The 22,800-nt window shown below is 38.4% G+C and overlaps 1 protein-coding gene across 2 annotated transcripts; it reads left to right on the top strand.

Annotated features, from left to right (window-relative positions):
- Positions 1-104: 104 nt before the first annotated feature.
- LOC119727540 (sodium/bile acid cotransporter 7-like) lies at positions 105-21,714 on the top strand. Of its 2 annotated transcripts, none has more exons than XM_038199451.1 (11): positions 105-311; positions 1,225-1,307; positions 2,803-2,939; positions 3,361-3,436; positions 7,217-7,255; positions 7,734-7,769; positions 14,516-14,599; positions 16,682-16,847; positions 17,353-17,478; positions 17,969-18,119; positions 20,103-21,714. In XM_038199451.1, exons 1-11 carry the CDS (start codon positions 176-178, stop codon positions 20,179-20,181), a joined length of 1,113 nt encoding a protein of 370 aa, XP_038055379.1. In that variant the 5' UTR covers positions 105-175; the 3' UTR covers positions 20,182-21,714. The 2 variants fall into 2 exon arrangements, with proteins under 2 accessions (XP_038055379.1, XP_038055380.1); XM_038199452.1 differs by lacking the exon at positions 20,103-21,714 and adding an exon at positions 19,480-19,559 and having other exon boundaries at positions 113-311.
- The last annotated feature ends 1,086 nt before the right edge of the window (positions 21,715-22,800 follow it).

Raw genomic sequence — 22,800 nt, forward strand, 5'->3', positions numbered from 1 at the left:
TTCAATAGTTCGTCTGAGAGTTTTTATTCTTTTTATTTCATTTTCACCTAACGACCGTAACTTTACAGTGTAAGATGGTGTGGATTTATTTTACATGTGTGTCTTAATACAGTTGCACGAGAGTGATGCGGCCCCAGTGACACATGCACACGGCTCGTCGGCTTCTGTTTTCTGAATGAATTTGGGTTGGTTGCGCAAATATTTCACCAGAATGACAGCTTTTGACAAGTTAAAAGACAATTGGTTTCTTTTAGCGATAGCCATTGTTATATCCTTGGCGGATTTGGCACCTTTTATTGGAGCCAAAGGAGGTGAGTTTGTAAATTTTTTAGATTGAATACGGAAGCGACGAATTTTGGTCTTGTACCCTGTATCACATATGTCATAATGTGTAGGTACACGTGGCATTGAAATTATATAGTCAGTAACATAGTGGTACAGTTTTGTTGACAAACATGATTGATTGATTTTGATTAACATTTGTCTGTGTAGCACACATTGCAAATGCAATGAATTAAATAATTCACATTCATTGTTTAATTGTCAAAATGATTTTAGGCCCCCTATCATGAATTGTATCCAATATCACAACCGTTTGGCGGTGCATTTATGCCCCATTCAGTTGAGGCCAACCCCCCCCCCCCTCCTCTGACTAGAGAAATCCTCCTACCCCTCCACATTCCCCCCGCCATTCCACACACTCCACCCCCCCCCCAAAAAAAATCCATAAAATCCCCTTCGCCAAAAAAAACCCATGATTTTTGCCCCATGTTCAACACTTATTTTATAGATAGTGGATATTTTGCCGGAGGGAAATAAAGTCCGAAATTATAAAATGGTCTGAATCCCATCTTGTGAATACGAGTTAACAACGATAATTTTGGCATGGAGCCAGACTAAAACTTGTCACCGGAAAATGTTTAAGTACAAAAAAACAGTAACTGCGCATGTTCAGTGCATATCCGGCAAACTAACGTTTACTAAAGGTTTGCCGTCTCCGGCAAAATATACACTGCCTATTTTATAACCTAATTTTGAAACCCCTAGTCCTACACTCGACTCATGTGTGTATTTTAGATTTTTTTTACCAGGGCCAGGTCTTGCTCTTAAAATTAAAGTGAAATAAATAATGAATAAAATGATATTCAAATGAAAATTACAAGTGTGAATGGATGACATGCTTTAATATTAAAAAGATCCTTATTTTGTTTTCCCTTTCTTCAGGACCTTTAAGGCCAGAGATCACCGTCAAGTATTGTGCAGTTTCCTTCATATTCTTCAACAGTGGGCTCTCACTGAAAACAGAAGTAAGGAAATGAAAGGTTTTCATTTTATTGAAATCTCTGTCTGAGACTTAAAGGGAATATACAACATTTGCAAACATCGAAAAATAAAACTAACAGGTTTTTACGAAATACTTTTCTAGGATGTTGGTAAATGACAGTATAAAGCATCCTGTAAAATTATGGCACCTGGTGTGAAGTCATTTTCAAGAAAATAGTATTTTTTTATACATTTCCAACGGTGGTCGGCCGACCACCGTTGGAAAAACCTAACTATTTTTCAACTACTGATCCAAATTTACCATTTTTTCAGTCCAAATTTTGTTCGCAATTGGTTACATGTTCGTGAATGGGTGCAGGCAGGCTAGACTGGTTCCCTTACCCTACAATTTTCCGGCATCTATAAATATTGATCTATTTCATCATAAGTGGAGTCAGGAAACCAGACAGCTTTAACTCTTTTTTTTCTTGGTTTTTCCAGCATTTTCGAACACAAAACTTCAAACATGTTAGTGTAACAATATTTGATCTATTATACTAACCCCTCAAATAGTTCATTTCTGAAAAATACAGCAAAAGCCAATGATGTGCATTCCCTTTAAAAGTGTTTGAAGCCATGTGTTTACACGGGGTAGTACCGGGTAGTATGGGAATCGGGTACCTGTTAAAGAAACCCAAGCCCAAAATTTAAATCTCGGAAGTTGCATTATAAATGTTGTAAGTTATAGTTATAGTTATGTAAAGTTAAGTACGTGTTCTCGATTCCATAATCTGGAACCGGTTTCTGACACCATTGGTTGGGTACTCGGGTACCTGGTTCCGATGCACAGCCTTAAAGGGAATGTACAACATTTGCTTTTGCTGCAATTTTCAGAAATAAATGGATTTGGAGGATTAGCATGTGTTAGCAAATATTGTTAAACTGACTTGTTTCACGTTTTGGACTTGTAGATGCTGGAAAAACCAAGAAAACCATTCATGTTCTTGTAGTCTGGTTCCCAGACCCCACTTAAGATGAATTGGAGCAATTTATAGACTTTGGGGAATTGTAAGATCAGAGAGTCAGTTTAGTAGGCTTGTACCCCTTCACAGTTGTGTAATCAATTGCAAAGAAAACACGGAATAACTAATTATGAAAAATTAGGAGCAGTTTTGAAAAAAAGCCAGTTTTCTCCATAGCTGGTCGGCTGACCAGCGTTGGAAAAATACCATTTTTCTTAAAAATGTCAGCACACCAGGAGCCAAGATTTACAGGATGCTTTAGACTGTCATTCCCTAACAATCCAGCAAGGTATTTAGTGATAATTTGATCATTTCGTTTTGTAATGTTTGCAAATGTTGTATCTTCCCTTTAAGCCATAATTAAGTCTTATTTTACAATCCAGGGCTTTCAAGTACCGTCTTGGTAATACATGAATACTTGAATTATATAAGAATCCAAATTGATGACAAACCTGGGGTCCAGATCTTGAATTCAAAGAACTTATACACGTATCATCTAATTTTATTCTTATTGCAGGATCTTCGCACAGCTCTGTTCAATGTCAGGTTGCACGTTTTCATTCAGGGGTTCACCCTCATCTGTGTACCGTGCCTTGTGTGGGTCCTGGTCCACTTCCTGCTCATGACACCAGTGGATGAGTGGCTTCTTAAAGGGTAAGAAAAACCATCCTTCCCCCACCCCCTCCCCAAAAAAGAAATATATCTGTGTTGTGCTTGATATCAAACGATTCACTTTATGTTTGGCACTGCTAACTCTTTGTGTACAGAGAGCTAATCAGTCCTGATGAAGGGTAGATACAGTCAACTAGTTCATTGTTCTTATTCCATGAAAGTATGTGTAGTGCAATGAACTCCACAGTCCAAGAATAAAGGAGTGTAACTGTAGCTCTGCCTGCTGACCACAAACAGGAAACTGGCCTGAAGGTTACTTTCCTCTGTTTTAAACTATTTTTTCATTCCCTTTTTATTACCAATTTCTGGTGCCAAAGGCTTTGGTGGATTCCGGAAGTTTATCGGCAAAGATGTCAAAGGAGTTTGTCCGTCTGTTAATAAGTCTGTTATTATTTTTCTTTAGGTTGCAAGTAGTTGGTTGCATGCCACCACCTGTGTCATCTGCTGTGATCCTGACCAAAGCAGCTGGAGGAAATGAGGTCAGTTTTGCAGACAAAATGTCATCAGTATTATGTTTTTTTCAATGAGGGATTACTCCTTTGTGCTTGCCTGCTTAGCATGAGCGCAGTAAACTAGTAGTTCTCTTGAATATCTTCTTAATTGACTTGAGACAGGAATACTCCGACGCAGCTCTGATAGAAGTGGGTACGGTAGGCCGTATATCTCACTGTTAACGCTGAGGAAGTAAATTGATGTCAATAGTTTTAAGGAGTGAACCCACATCTTATTATTTAAAACTGCCTAGTAACCTTTTAGTCTCATTTCTAAAATTTCTAAGCACAAACAGTTGGGAGAAAAAAATGGAAACACCCAAAGCTTGTAGAATAGTGTTTACTATCCGTCTGTCCAAGATTCAGATAGATTTTGGAACCATGTCTTCTGTATCTGTATCTGTATGGCTACGTTGCAGAAACCTATTCAGGCATTATCACAACGGAGTACTGAGGTACTCAAGGCACTGGGAGTTATGTCTATTATTAGATGAATGAAGTTCTTGAGAGATATGAGACCCATTATGTGGCACCAGGGTTTACAAGGTGCTGCGGCCACTGCCAGAAACACCGGGGCGAACCCCTTCTCTTAGCGATAAGTGTTACTGGGTTCTTTAACGTGCATTACACAACACACGGGACCTACGACTTTGCGTCCCATCCGAAGGACGAAGCAATAGTGGTAAAGTGCCTTGCTCAAGAGCACAAGCACCATGTTCCCACGGTCAGGATTCGAACCCGTGTACCACAGCACACGAGTCGAACACCGTAACCATTGGACCACAGCAATTTTTCCCACGGCGGGTGTGAAACACGCCGTGGGCTTGAGCTGGTTATGTTGGTGGGTGGGTGGTGGGTGGGTTGGTTGATGCACAGTTTACTCGGCCATATATTGTATTCATGCAACTAGATCATTACAGCTTTGCTTCCAAAGGCCGTATTTGATAACACTGATGCGCATGCGTCTAATTTGCATATTTGTGCATATTAGATAACGCTCCATTCGTTTTCGTTTTCTGTACTCTCGAGGTACCGATACGGCCTGGGTGGGCGCACAGACGGTGCCATAAGCCGTCTTCACATGTTACCCGGCCACCATGGGTTGTACCACTTGGTACTTGTTTATGATTTTCTATCATTTGACAATGAGAATTCAGTGGACAACCTGAATTTCAGTAATGAGAAATGCACAGCTTCTGTATGTTCATAATATACACTGTGTGGCTTAGCACTTGATGTATACCTCTCACACTCTCAGTCGGTAGGATTACGTAGTACACTCACCCCCAGAATATTGCAACAATGGCTTTTCCTTGTGTGCATTAACGTCCCCTCCTCTATAATCCTGAGTATCATTGACTTGGCTGTAATGACTTTCGCGGGATAAAAGGAGCGCAGGATCTTTCCTCATATTAAGGCAGAGTGGACCATTTGTAATTTGTGCATTTTTTTGTTTGAAGCAGCAAAAGCGCTCAAAATCTTAAGAAGGGTGCTTAACAACGAATCTGGTGAAGTTTTAGCTCTGTGAATGCTGTATACCCCGAGAAAACAATATTCTAGGATCTTGATTTCAATTCAAAAGTTGCCAAGTCGTATTCTGAAATGCCCCGAAATCAGCATTCGGGACATGTTCTCATTCAGCCAATTGTAGAGATGTCACACACTGAACTGTCGAATTATAGCAACTGCGTGTGCCTCATGTCAACACTTGCGCGCACCCATTCATGGATTCACCCGCTACAAACCAACCAAACCAAATTTCCAAAAATGTGTCACTTGACACATCTTTGGAAATGACCTTTTATTGTTTTGCTCAAAATGACAGCATGCTAGAAGGAATAATTTCACTGGGAGTTTAGTGTCATTACTATCTTTAAACCAAGTAAGCGTTTTAACAGTATTTTGGTCGGTCACTTTTTTGATAGAGCTGCAAATGATCCAATTTTCCTTTAATGGTTCCTCACCCAGCACTCTCACCTGAAGACCAAATTTAATATTTACTTCCTTAAGTTGTCAAAATATATCCATGTTGGGTTATAGCTGTCTCCATTAGTAAAAGTATGCCCCAATCCCCCTTCTGAACTGAAACCCATTGATGGTCATATTTGTGAAATATTAGTTCTTCTGTTGTCTTGACACTGGGATTTTGCACAATTGTGGTGCTTTATCTCTAGTGCAACTACATGTAGGCTAAACAATTTTTATTCGTTATATTTTGTTTTGTTTTCTGTAGCAATGTATCGAGTTTAAATTGTATATCGTAGAGAACAGCACCATGAGGTTTGATTAAATAAAATTGAACGTTATTGGTTGTACGTATATTGATAGTTTACACAGATGTGGATTACATTACAAAATATTTTTTAAATGCGTAGGAGTTTGCAATGCAAACATTTTTTTAACGACATTGCTCACTTGATAAATTGTATTTTAGGACATCAAATATCAAAATTGTACTTGGCAATTTAAATGTGGTTAATGAAAATGAGGAAAATTTCTTTGAAATTTCAAATAGAATTTGTTGTTGCTTTAAATTTGAAAATCATCTGTTTGCATGGTTTGTAACAAGGTAGGCCCAAACATTCATTTGAATGTTACAATACATTTGTCAAACAAGTCCTTTCGATAAAGAATTATAATTACATGTAAAATTGCAGATGAACACAACTTTTGTGTGTGTGTGTGAATTTTTGACTTGAAAATAATTCCTAGAATCGGTTTGTGAATTTTTGACTTTAAAATAATTCCTAGAATCGGTCTGCGGTTTTGTCAATCCCTTCCCAACACTTGCATGATTGCCACAAAACCCTAATGAGTTAACTTCCCTGCAAACCGTCAAATTGAGAACACAGACCATTGAAACAAAAAAAGAAACAGCCATATGTACATAGACAAACGCCAGCTGATATTCACATTATCAGTGCTCACTCCATGGGGACACAGCCATCAGCAAGATGAATCACATTGAAATCTTAGCCTGGTGCCATTACTCTCATTTAATGCCCATCTACGCAAGGGTGTTTACTGTCCTGGTCAATTTACTGCACCCATTACAGTCCACCAGTCAACCATGGACGGTTCAGGTTTTTCTTTTCCTGTTTTTTTATTTTTAAAGTTCCACTGCAGTGATTTGTTGATTATGCTGTGTTCCACATGGCGGACTTGTTGATCGGATTGGAATGAGCCTTTAATGCCTTAAATATGCAATCTGATCGTTTTCCAATTTTCCCAAGATGTGGTTCCCTGAATTTCACTCGCCGGTAATTATTCCTGGCAAATTTTTTTGCACAAGTGCATTCTGTCCTATTTGCCATTTGTGAAATGCTGGCTAGTTCATAGTCAGTTCAAATCGGTTGCTTGCTTGGGTTATTGTTTTTGTATTCACATCATTACATACGAATTTGCTGTTTGTGCAATTAATCCTTTGTTAATTAAAAGTTAGATTTATTTAGAATGGTTTAATCTCCCTCATCCAAATTTCCCCAAAAAATCCAGCCAGCTACTGCTGTGCATTTGAGGCAGTGTGTATATTTGTAGATTTATTTTTGCAAATTGGTAAAGAATTATGAAAGTTACGTATGTGTATTCGTTTTATCATTTGATTAGGACAAAGGTTGAAAGATTTAGTTGTTACTAAATTTTGGATTTCATCTATATCATGTCTATACGGAAAAACACAAAGTAGGCTAGATCTCAAGTTTTAATGTACATTGTGTAAAGTCTGACAAGTCAAATTTGTGAACAAGATCTTGTTGCTTTCATTGGCAGGCAGGAGCAATATTTAACTCAGCATTTGGAAGTTTCTTGGTAAGTCACACATTAACTTAATGAACAACTAAACTCACTTCAGGAAACTCTTTGTCAAGTTTGCAGCATTTTCAATACCTAACGGAGTAAAGAACAAGGCAGGGTGTTGCAGATTTTGACATGAGCATGTACGTGTAATATCCCCCTTATGGATCATTTGACATATAAAGACCTAGCCCTGATCCCAGCTTGTCACAAAATCTCTACCAGAACAAGCTCCAAATAATGTGCCATCAAAAGCCTATCATGTTCCCTCCAACTTTCTTCATTGTCCTCCACCAGAGACCCCTCATCCATATTTGATCCGAATTCATTCAAGTTTAATGCACGTCTTCCATTGAGCAAGGCCAAACCCTACCGATTACACTCGTGCTTTTATCTCCTAGTGTGCATTACCCCCTAATCACTAGTCATTCACTGCCTTAATCCTCATGTCTGATAAATGAATAGCTTTTTCTTTTGCTGGTTTTCTTTTCAGGGTATTGTTGTCACTCCCGTGTTACTGCTTGTGTTTGTGAGTATTAACTGTTTCTGCTTCATTTAACCCTCCTGGGCGGGAAACTCGAAAAAAGAGGCAGGGTCCTTGATCAGTGAGGTGGGGAAGGATAAAACGAAGAAGTACCGTACAATGTGGACTTTCATCCTTGGGCATACCTTTATGCAGTGTTCAAAGACCATGAGGAGTATTAGAATCTTTAGATAAATTGGAACAGTTCAGCAAAATTTAGCAGAATACATTTTGAACACAGACTCAAAAGTTAAGAAATATACTGCAAGACTTGGCAAATAACCAGTAGTCAGTAATCTAGGAAATTCATTGTAACAATCAAGAATCATATGGAAAAGAAGGTTATTTTTCTTCTCAGTATTTTGGATGTAAAGGAAAAAGCAAAATGAACTGTTGTATAAAGGAAATGTTTGATGCGTGTGCTCAAATCTTGATTTGGATTTTGTGATAACAACTCATTGTGCATTCCTTTTTCTAAACGTATATTCAACAGTTGCTTAAAGAGGTTGTGGAATGCTCGAAGTCATTTCCGTCATTTTTCGGGTATATGTAGCCTAAGGTGTGATGAAATAAAAACGACTATTGTTTCTGTCATGAAATGAGTACAAAGGGTACTTTTGAGAGCTGTTTTTCAAGTCCTGTCATGCCTGATGCAGAGTAGCATAAACGAGTCCTGTTTATTACGTCACGATTTAGTGTGTTTTGTTTGCTGCCCGCAACGACGACTTTTACACAAATTGCACGTTCGGGTCGAAACAGGACCTGAAAAATAGCTCTCAAAAGTACCCTTTGTACTCATTTCATGACAGAAACAATAGTCGTTTTTATTTCATCACACCTTAGGCTACATATACCCAAAAAATGACGGAAATGTCTTCGAGCATTCCACAACCTCTTTAATTATATTCATTCTAGCTTCATGATTCTTCAGTTTTCCAAATTGCCCTGATCAGATCAAACCTCCAGACAAGTGATATAAATCATGCAAGATTTCTATTGATCTGCCTGGCCTATCACACTCTCCACCCCACTCAAACCCTGGTCTTTTCAAAAGGGTAATCCGACAGGATATGTACACACTTGTTTTCATCACTAGCGCCCTAAAATCCACTTGTTTACCCCCTTTGTGAGGAGGACCTGCTCTTGTTTGGAAAACAGTTGCATTCACGAGGACAGTGGTGGAGGAACGTTTGAATAGCATTAGTGGCACTTGACTTGCTTCTGTGAATGATTAGTGGCGGGATCAAGACGCCTAACTAATATTTAATGAGTGCTCAGGGTGGGTCCAACAAGGACGTTTGGAGAGTTTTGAATACCTGAAAGATTCCCGCCAGGTGAACAGGGAACAAAGTGTCATCGCCTTGGTGGCGATATCGATGTGGTCTTCTAATCCCCTGTTTAATGATTAAATCATCAAACGGAATCATTCCGGGTTGTGTGTCTACACGTGTAATCCCACTTTAAGGGAAAAAGGCCAGTCTTGTTAAACATTTGTCAGAACATTTATTGTCAACACCAATTTTATCCAGGCCGGTACTTGTATTGATGTATATCGAAGCAGGGCCTTTGTGGAGGGCTTGGGATTTAATCGACGAGATTGATACACGTACACCTGTGCATAGACACCTGTAAGATAGAATCGTTCATATCAAACATGATACCTGACGGTACAAAATGGACTAGTCCAAAAGTGACTTCAACCAATCAGTTCAAAGGAATTCCACCTGCAGTCCCTGTGATTGGTTGGAAGTTTTGGGAATTGTGCATCACCATCTCGGATTGGGTGAAAAGACTGGATGAAAAGAATTCTTTATCACAGGTGGCATGCATTTTTGATGCCTCTGGTAGTGTTAGAGTAGAGGGATTATGAGTGTATTTTTGGCAGTTTTTCAAGACAGCAGCGGCGCACCTTGAATAAATCATAGCCTGGAGTGGTCGTTATAAATAATAAAAACGGGGAAGAAGCAAAGGTTGTCTTGACAGTTATATGGAAATGAATTGGAAGGGTGCAGGGAGAATACAATCGGGATTAGGTCTCAATAAGTAATAAGGCAACGTCTTAATAAATTATAATGTGATGGTGAGAAATGTAGGGTGGGAAAAAGGGCAGTTAGAAAGTTGGAGCCGAATCTTTTGAAGACGTAGTTTGTTTCCTTACTAATGATGTGTAAACAAACAAAATTCCGTTGAAAACGCATAGCTTTTAGCAATAATTACAAGGTGTCAGTGGGATTCTCTTTGCGTAAAGTTGAGCACAACTTTGTATATAGTGTATAATTTATACAGTTGTTGCTTACAAATATATTTTGGGGTTTTGCTTAGATTTAATTTTGCTTACGGCTGGATTTGAGATTCCAGATTTCTGAAGACTTTCCATCTTTGTTTGCTTTAAGATGACAGATGGGAATCATCTCGGAATATAATCACAAGTCTGTGCATGACCTGCCTGTTGATGTACGTTTGACCTTCCAGTGTCTCGGTTTTTAATTATGGGTTTATCGTCGGTGTACGCGACAGTGACACCATTGTCAAATTCATCACCCATACACAGATACCTGGAACAACAAAAAAAACAATCTATAAAATTTGCACGTGTGGTCAGAGGGACGTTTAGCAAGAGGCGTTTGCCGTGATTGCATTTGACGATGAGGCCCTTGTGCTGAATCTTGCATGGAGAGAATCAAAAATTCATGGGTCCACGTGCTGCAGACGGCAAAGTTTGGATGCAGCGGACGTCGTTTCGCTGCTAAGTGACTAACACATACGGAGGTGCATTTAGTTGGTTACACTAGGACTAGGGTAGGCTGTTTTGTGTGAGGAATGAGCATTCCAGATCTTGTGGTAATTGATTTTTTTTTCTGACTGACTTTGTTAACAGCTTGAACATGCATGTTTTTAATATAAGCGTACCCAAACCCGAATGCAGTTTTGCAAGGAATTGTCTTGAATCCTCCACTCTGTTGGAAACCCTAGCAAATTTTTCATAGTTGAAACTTAACTGTTAGGTAATAGGGGCTGTGCTGTCCCTTCCTCAATCCTACAAAATCATCCAAAACCTGTTAGATTTTAAAGGATTATGGAGGGATTGAGTTAAATGATTTTTAGTATAAATTGGATGAGATACACAAGTAGGACAGTCTGTAAACAAAACCTATCAGTTGCTGCCACTTTTGATTCATCTATTAAATTGATCAAAATATAATTGGATAGGACTAAAAGTAAAAAACGGAAAACAAAAAAAAGGAAAGAAGTAACATTCCATTAATTTAAAAATGTATACTGAAAGCCATCGTGAAAAGTTTGAAAAAATATATATATGATGAAGAATCAAGTGTCTATTCACATAGCCTGAAATAAGTTATAGATTTTTGTGTTCCGATTCCAACAGGACAAATTTCCCGCCATCGGAACCACCCCATGCCAACAACCAACCAATATTTGGTTTGGGCAGACAGAGAAATACAAAAGGCATTAGAGACAGATTAGGGACATCACTGTAAACACTGTGCGTATGTGCACCGCTGCCGGGAAAACAAATCCAGGCATTGTTGGGGCTAGCCAAAGTTGTTTTGTCGTCTAGACAATGAGAGTAGCTGCAGGCGAGGCAGTAGGGCTGTAGCCCCGGGCTATGTTGACAGTAATACGCACTGGGCAAACAACGGTCTTGTCAGAAAATGATCTATAAAATGACAACAAGTCAATAAGTTTGTTTCTGCGGAGAGAGAATTGCATCCGGTCGGCGGTATTACCGATGTTGCGTAAAGGGCAAAAAGAAGACAAACATTTCTGTGTGAATTCTAGTTGTGATAAAACCTTTTTTTTTTTTTGAAGTTAACTGTTATGCATGTAAACAATTTAAAGGGAATGTACATCATTGGCTTTTGCTGTAATTTTCAGAAATGAACTATTTGGGGGGTTAGTATAATAGATCAAATATTGTTGCACTGACATGTTTGACGTTTTGTGTTCGAAAATGCTGGAAAAACCAAGACAAACAAAAATATTCAAGTAGTCTGGTTCCCTGACTCCACTAAAAATGAGGTGGATCAAAAATACCGGAAAATTGTAAAGTAAGGGAACCAGTCTAGCTGGCCTGCACCCGTTCATGAACATGGAACCAATAGCTAGCAAACAAAATTTAGACTAAAAAAAATGGTAAAATTTGGAGCAGTAATTGAAAAATAGTTAGGTTTTTCCAATGGTGGTCGGCCGACCAGCGTTGGAAATGTGTACAAATATACCATTTTCTTGAAAATGGCTTCACGCCAGGTGCCATAATTTTACAGGATACTTAAGCATGTCATTTACCAACATCCTAGTAAGGTATTTCGTAACAACTTGGTAGTTTTATTTTTCGATGTTTGCAAATGTTTTATTTTCCCTTTAACAAATCAACCCTATTGTACATGTACCAGTGAAAATATACATCAAGAAATCAATTTCACCAAAACACAATATCCTTGGAATGAAAATAATGAGAGTAAAAATGAAACAAAATTGAACAATCCAGGGTATCCTTTGTTACAAGTTATCCAAACAAAACAAAGCGTGCCAACATTCTGGTGTTCTCCATTCTGTTTGCTACCATAATTGTGAGAGAGTTTGCATAAACATTACGTTTCTATCATTTGTTTTATCTCATCGTCTCTTTTTCTGATGATTTTTCTCCCTATGGATCAAACCCGAAACAAATCGCATAAGAAAGATTGCTGTCAAATTTATCCCTCATAAATCTTCACACAGCAATTTATAATGGATGTAATTATACTCTTATGTCCTATGAGGGAATAAGTTTACCCATAAAACTAAATGGGTCATCATCAAATGACTACGATCAAAATGAGTTTAACCCTTCCATGCAATGAAAGAATTTATAATGAACAGTGTCTCTGTTTTCTGTGGGCTCAGCTGCATTTATATTTCATGACCATTGTGTTGGCGCAGTCACCAAATGTCTGCCTGGGTGGAGAATTGTGGAGGGCCCGAAGACTGCCCTCTATTGTTGCAATTTATATTTTAATATTTTTAGTGGGAGTTTGGTGTGAGCAGTGAGCAAATGATGTCCCGTTTCAACATTTGGAGTTTGTTGGATACAGCAGGTTTCTAACCATTTTAGATTCCGTGAGAACCAAATGAAATACTTAAAGCATGGTAAAGGTCATTGCCTGGTTTCAGTACTCACGTCTCACTTTCGTCATCCGAGAAAAGTAAACATCTCTTGCCGTGTATTAAGTTAAAAAGCACAAGGAAGTTGGGAAGAAAATACACAGTTTACAAGTGGTTTCACTCTCAATTTACACCTCTTGTAACTTACAGTACACTTATGTGCATTATACATAGTATGTACATGTAACAAATCCTCAAGACAGATATTTCCTCTTTTTCTACTACTTGTATAAAGTTAACTAATTTGTCTGCAACAGTTTGCGTCTAGTGTCTAATGATCGGCTACAGTTATGTGTACAAATTATCGCACTTCAAAGATTACTCAATATTTCACCTTTTTTGAAAAACCAGTTTCCCACTCGTTCTTGTTGGTAAAAGGTTTGTCTTTTTACATATGTGCATCCTCAGCTTGACATACATAAAATATTCCAAAAATGCTCATTGATACAACAAGTGCCAAGCTTATATCTCTAAATTTAATACAATTCTAAACTCTCCACTTTTTCAACCAATCAAAGTTTTGTCAGGCAAGTTAAAGCTATAGTCCATCATTTGCAGCCATCCGAAAAAGTAACTGGCTTATTATTGTTGAAAAACATACTTGGTTGAAATATTGTAAGTGGACTAAACTCTCTGTGAAATTAATCTTTGTGGCAAGCTATCATTTTGAAGTAATCAACGAAAGAAGGCCTTTCCAACGGTGCGTCTTAAGACGCACCGTATGAAAATTTAAATTAGTAGTTCGTTTTGTTATTCGGCACAGCGCGCGCAAGCATTGGCACGACGCACAGGCGCGCGCGGTTGCTATAATTCGTCGGATCAGTGCGCGACATCGCGTATATAGCTGCAATTCAAACAATTCAAAAAATGATTCAGCAACTTTTGATTTGAAATTGAGATCCTAGAATGCTGTTTTTCTCGGAATATACAGCTGAAGCTGAGCTAAAACTTCATCAGGTTAGTTGTTCAGTATCCTTCATTAGATTTTGAACACTTTTGTTGCTTCAAACGAACAAAATGCACAAATTACAGATGATGGACTATATCTTTAATGACAATGGTACATATTCAAAGATTTGCCTTCTAATTTACAGCTTATCTATGATAATTATAGTGTATACATAAATGATTGTAATAGAAACAAATGTTTAATGTATGACATCTAATTGCTTTAATTAACGCGACTTTGCAACTGCACTTTTGCAACAACTGGGATTGTTAGAATTCTAGTTGGGATTGTCTAAACAGTATGGGATAGTGCTGTAAAATGCCATGGTCCAGTGGTTGTAGTGTTTGACTCATGTACGATGGTGTTTGTGCCCTTGGGCAAGACACTTAACTACAATTGCCTCTGTCCACCCAGGAGTATAAATGGGTACCTGTGAGGGTAGAGGACCAAATGTGCGCCAATATCGGCTGTCGTGTGGTCTCGTGACCTGATGAACGGGGGAATAATTGTAAAGCGCTTTGAGATTGTTGATACGATGGAAAGCACTATAAGCATTATAATTATTATTATCCATGTACATGTATTTGGGGCGCAACAATAACACCTTGCATTTGTCTTGTCTTTTTACTTTTTCCAGATGGGATCGTCAAGTTCAGTGCCTTTCTCTTCCATCTTCACCCAGCTGTCCATGACGGTAGTTGTGCCTCTCCTTGTGGGCCAGGTGAGTTAATATGAAGGCTGCATGCATCTCAATGACTTGGCTGTGGTTCACAATTACACATACGCCTATGGGAGCGGCTGCAGCCATATCCAGCAGACGTGTATGTTATTGCCATCCATTGGCTAAGTTTTTCGGAGGCGGCCGAAACTGTATTGTGTCCTTGGTGAATTTACATGCTTCTGGAGAGCAAAGCTTTAAGCAATCGGGATGGTTCAGGGATATCAGCCCATCGATGATGCAGGATGCATAGCATGACCTCCTTGAACATGGGATGCTTGGCTCCATACAGCAACGGGTTGACGGCGCTGTTGGCAAACAAGAAGATGACACCGTACAGGAAGAGATTGTCCAACCCTAGCACGATGAAGACGCAGTTGGGTAACGGGAGAAGGAAGCAGACACAGGACACAATGAACAGGTTCTTGGTGATCTGAATCTGATGCTTGTGGATACGCTTCCTGCGGAACTTGTCGGTGGTGGTGCTGACCATGGGCTTGGCTGGGTTGGGCTCCAGGGAGCTGGTGGTCGACATGCGAAAACTGGAGCAGGCTCGTCGTTCCTTCTTGAAGTGCTGCCGGATGAAGACATAGATGATGCCGTAACAGATGAGGGTGATGGTAAGCGGGCCAGGGTAGAGGATTCCAGCGAGAAGAGACTTGTACAGACCTGATGTTGGGTTTTTGTTGTCATCCAAACACACATGGATGTTGTTGTTGTAGCTGAGACGACCCACGCCGGTAGCCAGCAGAATGGTGGTAAGCATGATGGGAACCAGCCAGATGATGACAACCATTGGTACCATTGTGCAAGCCGTGTATATCTTCTTGTATGCAGTGACGTGCTTGGTAATCAGCAGCATGCGATTGACGGCAATGGCTGCGATGCTGAACATGATCACCCCCGCCGCGATGGGCGACAGGAAGGCCACGGTCAGGCATAGATGCTCCAGCGAGGGCGGTAGACTGCTGCGTATCAACACTATCACTGCGTTGGTCAGAGCGCACAGACACATCAGGAGGTCAGCTACGCTGAGGTTGGCCACAAAGACATTGGTGATGGTCTGAAGCCGGCATGACAAGGCAACTGCCATCAGGACGATGGCATTCCCTGTAATGCCAATCAGGGAGATGATCAACACACTAATGGAAACAAAGACTCGGCCACCGTATGTGTATAGCGATGTGCTATTAGAATCTTGCCAGTCAGTGCTATTGAATGGATCAACAAGTGATGGATCAACAAGAGTGGTGTTGCTGTTATGCAACACTGTCGAATTACTGATGTTGAAAGCGTCAGAAAGCTGTGGTAGGAAAGTTGTGTTATGCAATGCCATTGTTTACGGCACTTTGTGGGTCCAAAACACAACTTGTGACTGATGAGAGTTTCAGTATTGCAAGGATCTGTGTTGCTGCTTTCACGCAAACTTAAACCTCAGCTGTGGAGAACTGTTGAAAAAATGCTTGTAAAAACCGAGCCACAGAGAGCCTGTTTGGGGTTCTGGATCTGTGTGAATTGTACCTGGAGGCAAGCCAGTCTTTTATAGTGGTCTTGTAGAAACTGAAACATGAAGTAAATAATAAGTCATCCTGTCAGAGATGCAGTTTTTCAGGTTTGTGATTTCTTACTGAATGAGAGTGAAACATAAATAAGGCATTGATGGTTTGTACATACGTGTATTTATTGATTCAACAGTTCATGGAAATTCTTTCAGGCTGTGTAGAGACTTACATGTACGCAATTGAAACCATGGTACATTCACCGTGTTTACGTGTACAGTGGTACAGTTACACCACCTTTCCACAAATGTGTTTTAGTCATTTTCTTGTTCATTATGTAAACAGTTAAACATGAAGTTGATATACATGCTTAAAAAGGGCGCCAGAACAGACAGTAAAGTGCACAATGGCAGCTTCATGCAGACTTGCCAGATCACATACATCAATATGTATTTCAAGTTTTCCGTGGGTATGTACAAACATGGATGTGCCTACCAGACATCTTTTCGCGCTGCCTCACAGTCTCATACCATTTACAACTTCTACAACAAATCAACAAATCTGTTTTGTACCTTCATTCTTGCAGGTTGTACGACATTTCATCAAGGAATGGCTAGAGAGAACCAAACCTCCCTTTGGAACTCTGGGCAAGGCCGTCCTTCTACTTATTATCTACTCCACCTTCTGCGATACGTTCTCCAATACAGCGTTGCATATAGACCACTACAGTTTATGTGCAATGGTTTTTATAGGTAGGCATCAAACAAGCAGTTAATTTGCAAAACAAACATTACTTTATGGTTTGTGAGAACAATCTACTTTCGAAGCTTCAATAAAAACATGCCTTTGGGTGTTGATTTTGAAGGTCCTTGATCGCTGCCGGTTGAAACCAAAAGATTGGTTGGATTTCAAGTTTCTGTTTATGCAGGCTGCATGGAGAGGTTAAAGAAACAACTTTGGAGGTTTAGAAAATTTGACCCTTAAGCTTTGAAACCTGAAAGTGATGAACATTTCTTGGCCAGGGCTCGTTCACACAAGAAAACAGATGTGATGATGTTGCAAAGCCTCTGATGACAAGTTACATTAGTCCATTTGCAGTGCCCCTCTCCCCACCACAACCATACTGAATTCAATACTACCTGAAGACGACTACATCCCTGTTACAAAATGGTTATAGTGGCCACTTGCTTCTTTTATATGTTGAGCTTTTGTGTGAACTCTAACCCTATTTCTTTCTTTTTTCTTTTTTTCTGACAGTGTTTGTTCTTCAGGTGTGCCTTATATCCTTCACATTCTTCGTCTCTCAAGTGCAATATTTTGGATTCACTCCCAGCGACACTGTAGCAATCATGTTCTGTTCCACACACAAATCCCTTACACTAGGTGAGTTGCCGTTCGTCGATTGCTACTTGAATATTGATGACATAAATAGGCCTCAGTACTGCACTCTGCAAATGTACCTGTATTTTTTTATTCAAGAGCTTGTGAGAAAAAAAATCACAATCGGTTCGGTGGGAGTCGAACCCACAACCTCGTGCTGATTTGTGCAGATGTTTTACCCACTAAAGTAAACTTGCTAAGGATGGCTGGCCAGTTCAAATGTCATATGGAGTACAGAAGTGAATACGTCACGCGCACAAAATGTGTGTGAGAGACATTAGCGCGTGACTCGGCCCGCGAACCGAGACGCGCGCGTACTCCATTCCTTTGCACTACACTTTCTGGTTCTAAATGACGTCACACTTCAGTACTCCATAGCAGCAAGTTCCACAGTCAATGATTTGTGTAGAATTTTTGAAAATTAAAAATAGTGTAACTTGCAGAACTTGTTGTGTTGATGTCTACTCTTTTCTCTCCAATTCTGTCCTGACAGGCATACCGATGTTAAAGATTGTGTTTGCAGGCTATGAGCACCTGTCTCTCATCTCCATCCCCCTCCTGGTCTACCATCCCACACAGATCCTTCTGGGTGGTGTCCTGGTCAGTAGGGTCAAACAGTGGATGCAAACAGCTGAAAAACAGAGGTACGTACAAATGACCCTACACTTTGTCTATTATGTGTCTGCACTTGTTGCACGGTGTTGTCATTGGGGCCCAATTTCACGGCGCTGCTTAACAGTTAGCAGAAAAGTTATGCTTGGCATAGCAGAAAAATGTGCTAACCTTAAGCACTATTTCACAGCGTGGACATGCTAACGGTCGCGCATGCATGGAGATTTCTGTTGTTACGTCACTAAGTTAAGCAAATTTTTCCTCGGAACTTAAGTGTGCCTTTTGCTGTGCTTATGCTTACGGTCTCCATGAAATAGACAGAGGCTCTGTTAGCAGAAAATCGTGTGCTTAGCAGCGCCGTGTAATTGGGCCCAGGTCCCTTTCTGAATCCTCAAGTTTATTGAACTGTAACTTGATGTCGTAGAAATTGAGCGCAAGTACATGTTCAAGGCAGTTTTCACTAAAGTACCTGGACTGTGTTGGGATACAAATTGTATAGACTTACTGATACAGATGTGAAAGATATTGTGAAGGAATTTGGACTCAAATGCGTGTCAAGGTCATTTAGCAAATACTTGGACATGTTCTTTGTGATGTTTTTGTAACCGTAGTAAGGTTCTTGTCCATTATCAAAAGCCTAAGTTTTCAGACAATAGGCTTCATTCCAACCGCTTTATATTTCAGTGTACTTGAAGGATTCGAGGAAACGAAGTCCAATGCAACACCGGCACTTTTCCAAAGCATGTTTTCACTTATCCCTTTATTCTTTGTTAACATTTAATTGTAATCCCCAGGATAACAATAATTATTATTCAGATATACAGGTCAGCAAGTAACCTCACGCATCCACTTGCCAAAAAAACTAAATCTCTTCAGAAATAATTAATCATTAGAAATCATTTTGTTAACTTTGGAAAAACAAAAATTGAATACATTTTTCCTGCAGAGTTTATTGCTTAGTCATTGTATGTACATGTATAATCACTTCCTTAAAGTCTGTTCATAATTCATACATACGACGATGCGTTCCAATATTTTCACTGCAATTTACAAAAGTTCATCGCATTTCAAATCCAGCAAATTCTGACCAGGGATAAATCGTGACTTTGAAATTGCTTGACATTCATGATGTCCAAGTCTGAGCCAGAGTTGTCAAATTTAAATCTTTACTTTGAGAGGGTTTGAGTGATTGATTACTAACTAAAATCAAGTCTAAGTTACAAAGCATACATATCTAGTGAAGACTATTTCTTCACTAACCTATTGTTAAATTCACAGAATTGATGATTGCAATTATTGCAAAATAATATTTAACTCTCACAAGAATTCTTGTGTTGATGTGTGATTAATTTACATTTTGGATGTTATTTCTTTCCCTTATCTTTCTGCTAGGCTATCATCACCATCACTGCCAAAATAGACTCATGAGTTGCTTTCTCTTTGGCCTTTAGGGGGCTTCTAACATTGCTGTAGTAAGTGTGCATGCCTACATGTGTTTTGTTTCCTTTCTTGAGTCCATGTCTTTGTCTCTTTGCTCTTTAATTTTCTTATGTGTAATAATTGTGAGGTTTTCTTCAAGCTTTGTTTATTTGGTTCTTTACGTCCTGTTTGTTTGTTTGGTGTTTTTTTTTGGTGTGACTTCTTTGATCTGTCTGCTTAATATTAAGGGCACTCATTTTAGATTTTGTGTCTTTTGCTTGATACGCACTATTTTGCTGTAGAATTCACACAACTCTTCTTTCATGCGGGCCATCTCACAACAAAAATACCTAGAGTGGTTGAACTTTTTATGCTTTATTCCCAAGTATTATAAATAGAAATAAATAATGTATAAAGAGCTCACAAATAAGCTTGAAACACTTTTTACATGTACCTTGAAATGTTGCTTTGAAGGCCAGAGATCAATTTGAGATTATCTTACACAGCAACAAAAAAAAGAAACAATTTCTGAACTTTGCTGTGAAAATTTATACGATTAAATACTGATAACATCATTTCTTTTTCTCACCATCTAGAAAAGAGATGGCAAAAGGTGAGGAACCCCCCAACACCACCCCCAACAGTAGCAGTGTAGAGGCTCCAACTGATGTTTAAATATTTATATTTGTATATATGAATGGTGGTATTGTCTTTATCAGATTACTTCCAAATTAGTTCACGCCAAGAACTCATCAATATCCAACTAGTACCTAAAGGTTGGGTTACACCAGACGGCAAGAGTCAGTGGATTTTTTGCTTTGAAGATTTTGGTCACTCGATACACATGTACATGTGTCTCACACTTGCAGTGGATGATTTGGATTTAATTGAAATATTAAATTTTTCTAATGAGTTGACTGGCTGTGGTCCACACCTGTTCCCAATGACACCCTGCTTCTGTGCCTTCAAAGTGTCGTCGTTCATTTTCTGTCAATCAGGCTGTTGGATAGATTACAACTTGAAACCCTACTCTTAAAAGTTTATTTTGTTCTGCCTGTTGTCTGGTATTTGTGCAACCGAGTTTAACTTCAGTTTGGTGTGACTTTGTGGTGTGTATATCATTTTCCTTTGATTTATGTGCTTTTAGGGTCTTTTTATTTTTATATAAAACTCTGAAATGAAAACTGGATATAACAATTGTGTGGGTGAAAAGAAACTAATGTTTTGAAGTTACAGTTTTGGATTCTGAATCCGGAAATTGTGTTTTTGGAAATTGTTCAACCTACTTAATTTTGAACACCTCTTTCAATCTATGCTTTTTTTTAATGGAGCACCTTGTAAATTTATTCAACTCAAAGAAACTGAAGAAATTGCTAATCAAACTTCAGTTCCTTTGATTTGCAAGAAATCCTGTATCCATATTTGTGGCTTTTACAGGGTGTCATGTGTACACAGAAACAGCATTATATAAACATGGATTATGAAGTAATGATAAGACTCCATTACCTTTGCAACATGTTACGAGTTTATTATTTCCCAATATTAAACATAGATTTATTAATGGATGAGAACACTAATATTCTTGACTCTCTTAATTATACATATACCTTAAATCTAATAGTACTTAACACTTCAGGTATTTAATAGTTCTACATCATGTATTTAATTGATCGTAAAAATATTAACAAGTTACACTTCTACTTTTCTGTTGGCAAAATAGAAACATGACAGGGGTTCAAAAACAGATGTACAGAAACAAGTTTGGACTGCCTATTTCAAGTCTTTGCTGAAATTCCGTCCTTAATGCCCCTTTCTCACACATTTTTTGTTTCAGATAAAGTTAGATAACTATTATATTATACCTGACACATAACAAAGCAATCTCATCAGGCAGGTTAAAAAAACATACCTCTCACATACATTGTATCTTTGTTTTCCTTGATACTTCAATCTCGTTTCACTATCAGTTAGATCAGATGTTATTATTACAATCATATTTACACAACCAAAGGCAACGAACCAAGTAGGCACTCTTTCTTTGCTTAAAAGTTTTTAAGTTTTTCTGATTTTCAAATTGTTTCGTTAATTCTTTTTTTAGTTTTTGTTTTCTCTGTGTGTATTCTTTAAAGCGGAAATTTGTTATGTTGTATTTTGTTATTATTTTGTTTTCTTTGGAAATAAAAGAGTATACAGCTTTTTTATATTAAATTTGAATGGTGTGTGGTGCCTTAAATGACGGTCCTTATCCTTTCAGGATGGATACAGTGCAGGATTCTCTTTACTATGAAAAGATATATTCAAACAGTCACAACTTTTATGATATCTTTAAAGTGCTTTTTATTTGTGTAGTTAACCGAAGTCACAATGTTTAAAAGTAATCATGATTTTGACACTCCAGTGGTTATGGGGTATTCCTCTCTGGTTTCACAATGTTTTTAAACTTCATATAAAAATAATGAGGATTTTAAATCTTGTTTGCTCATCTATAGTGAAATGAAGACTGTTAACCATAGAACCTTTTTATTTTTGGTCAGTGGATGTTTTTAATTGTGATCAGACTTTTTTGATGGACACATCTTAAGAGTTATATATATTCCCTTTTCTCTCTCTATTGGGCTCAAAGTTTAATATCGCTAAATCACATGACCCCCTTTCTTGCATATCTGAAAGAAAGTTGTCATGTAAAAATGTAAATATCAATATATACAAGAAGAAAGTATAACTTCCTTCCTGCTGCCAACCTCAAACTAATTTAATTTCTAATACATGGGTTATTCTTCAAATTTGGGATCCCCTTTATTCTGTCCCTTTTACATCTGACATGATTTTAAAATTCCAATGCATTAATTAATGCCGTCGTCCTCCAAGAGTGATTATGAACTGCGAACTACCCACCCAACAAATACAAATTAATTTTGAAGTCAATCTTTATACTTGAATGGCAAATTACAAAGTAGGCCTACCACAACAGGACAGGAAATATATCACACTTTGGACCCCACATTTATAGAATGACCCATTGACCCATGCTGTTTCAAACTTTTACAAAGAGTTCAAGAAGTAAATATGACAAACTATTTTAATAGGTCACCCACCTTACCACCTTCAAAAATATTATTCTGTCACCCCAGAAAATTCTAATAGTAAAGTGTGTTAAAATAATACGAAAGTAGAATACAACCCAATTATTTTATACAACTTTCAACCCACATTAATATTTCATGATTGAACCCTAATACATAAATGATAAAAAAAAACTTATAAACATTCAACTCTATAAACAGAGGGCGCCAT

This window comes from Patiria miniata, unplaced genomic scaffold (assembly GCF_015706575.1).
Source record: "Patiria miniata isolate m_02_andy unplaced genomic scaffold, ASM1570657v1 HiC_scaffold_20, whole genome shotgun sequence".
In the NCBI taxonomy this organism is placed as follows: Eukaryota; Metazoa; Echinodermata; class Asteroidea; order Valvatida; family Asterinidae; genus Patiria; species Patiria miniata.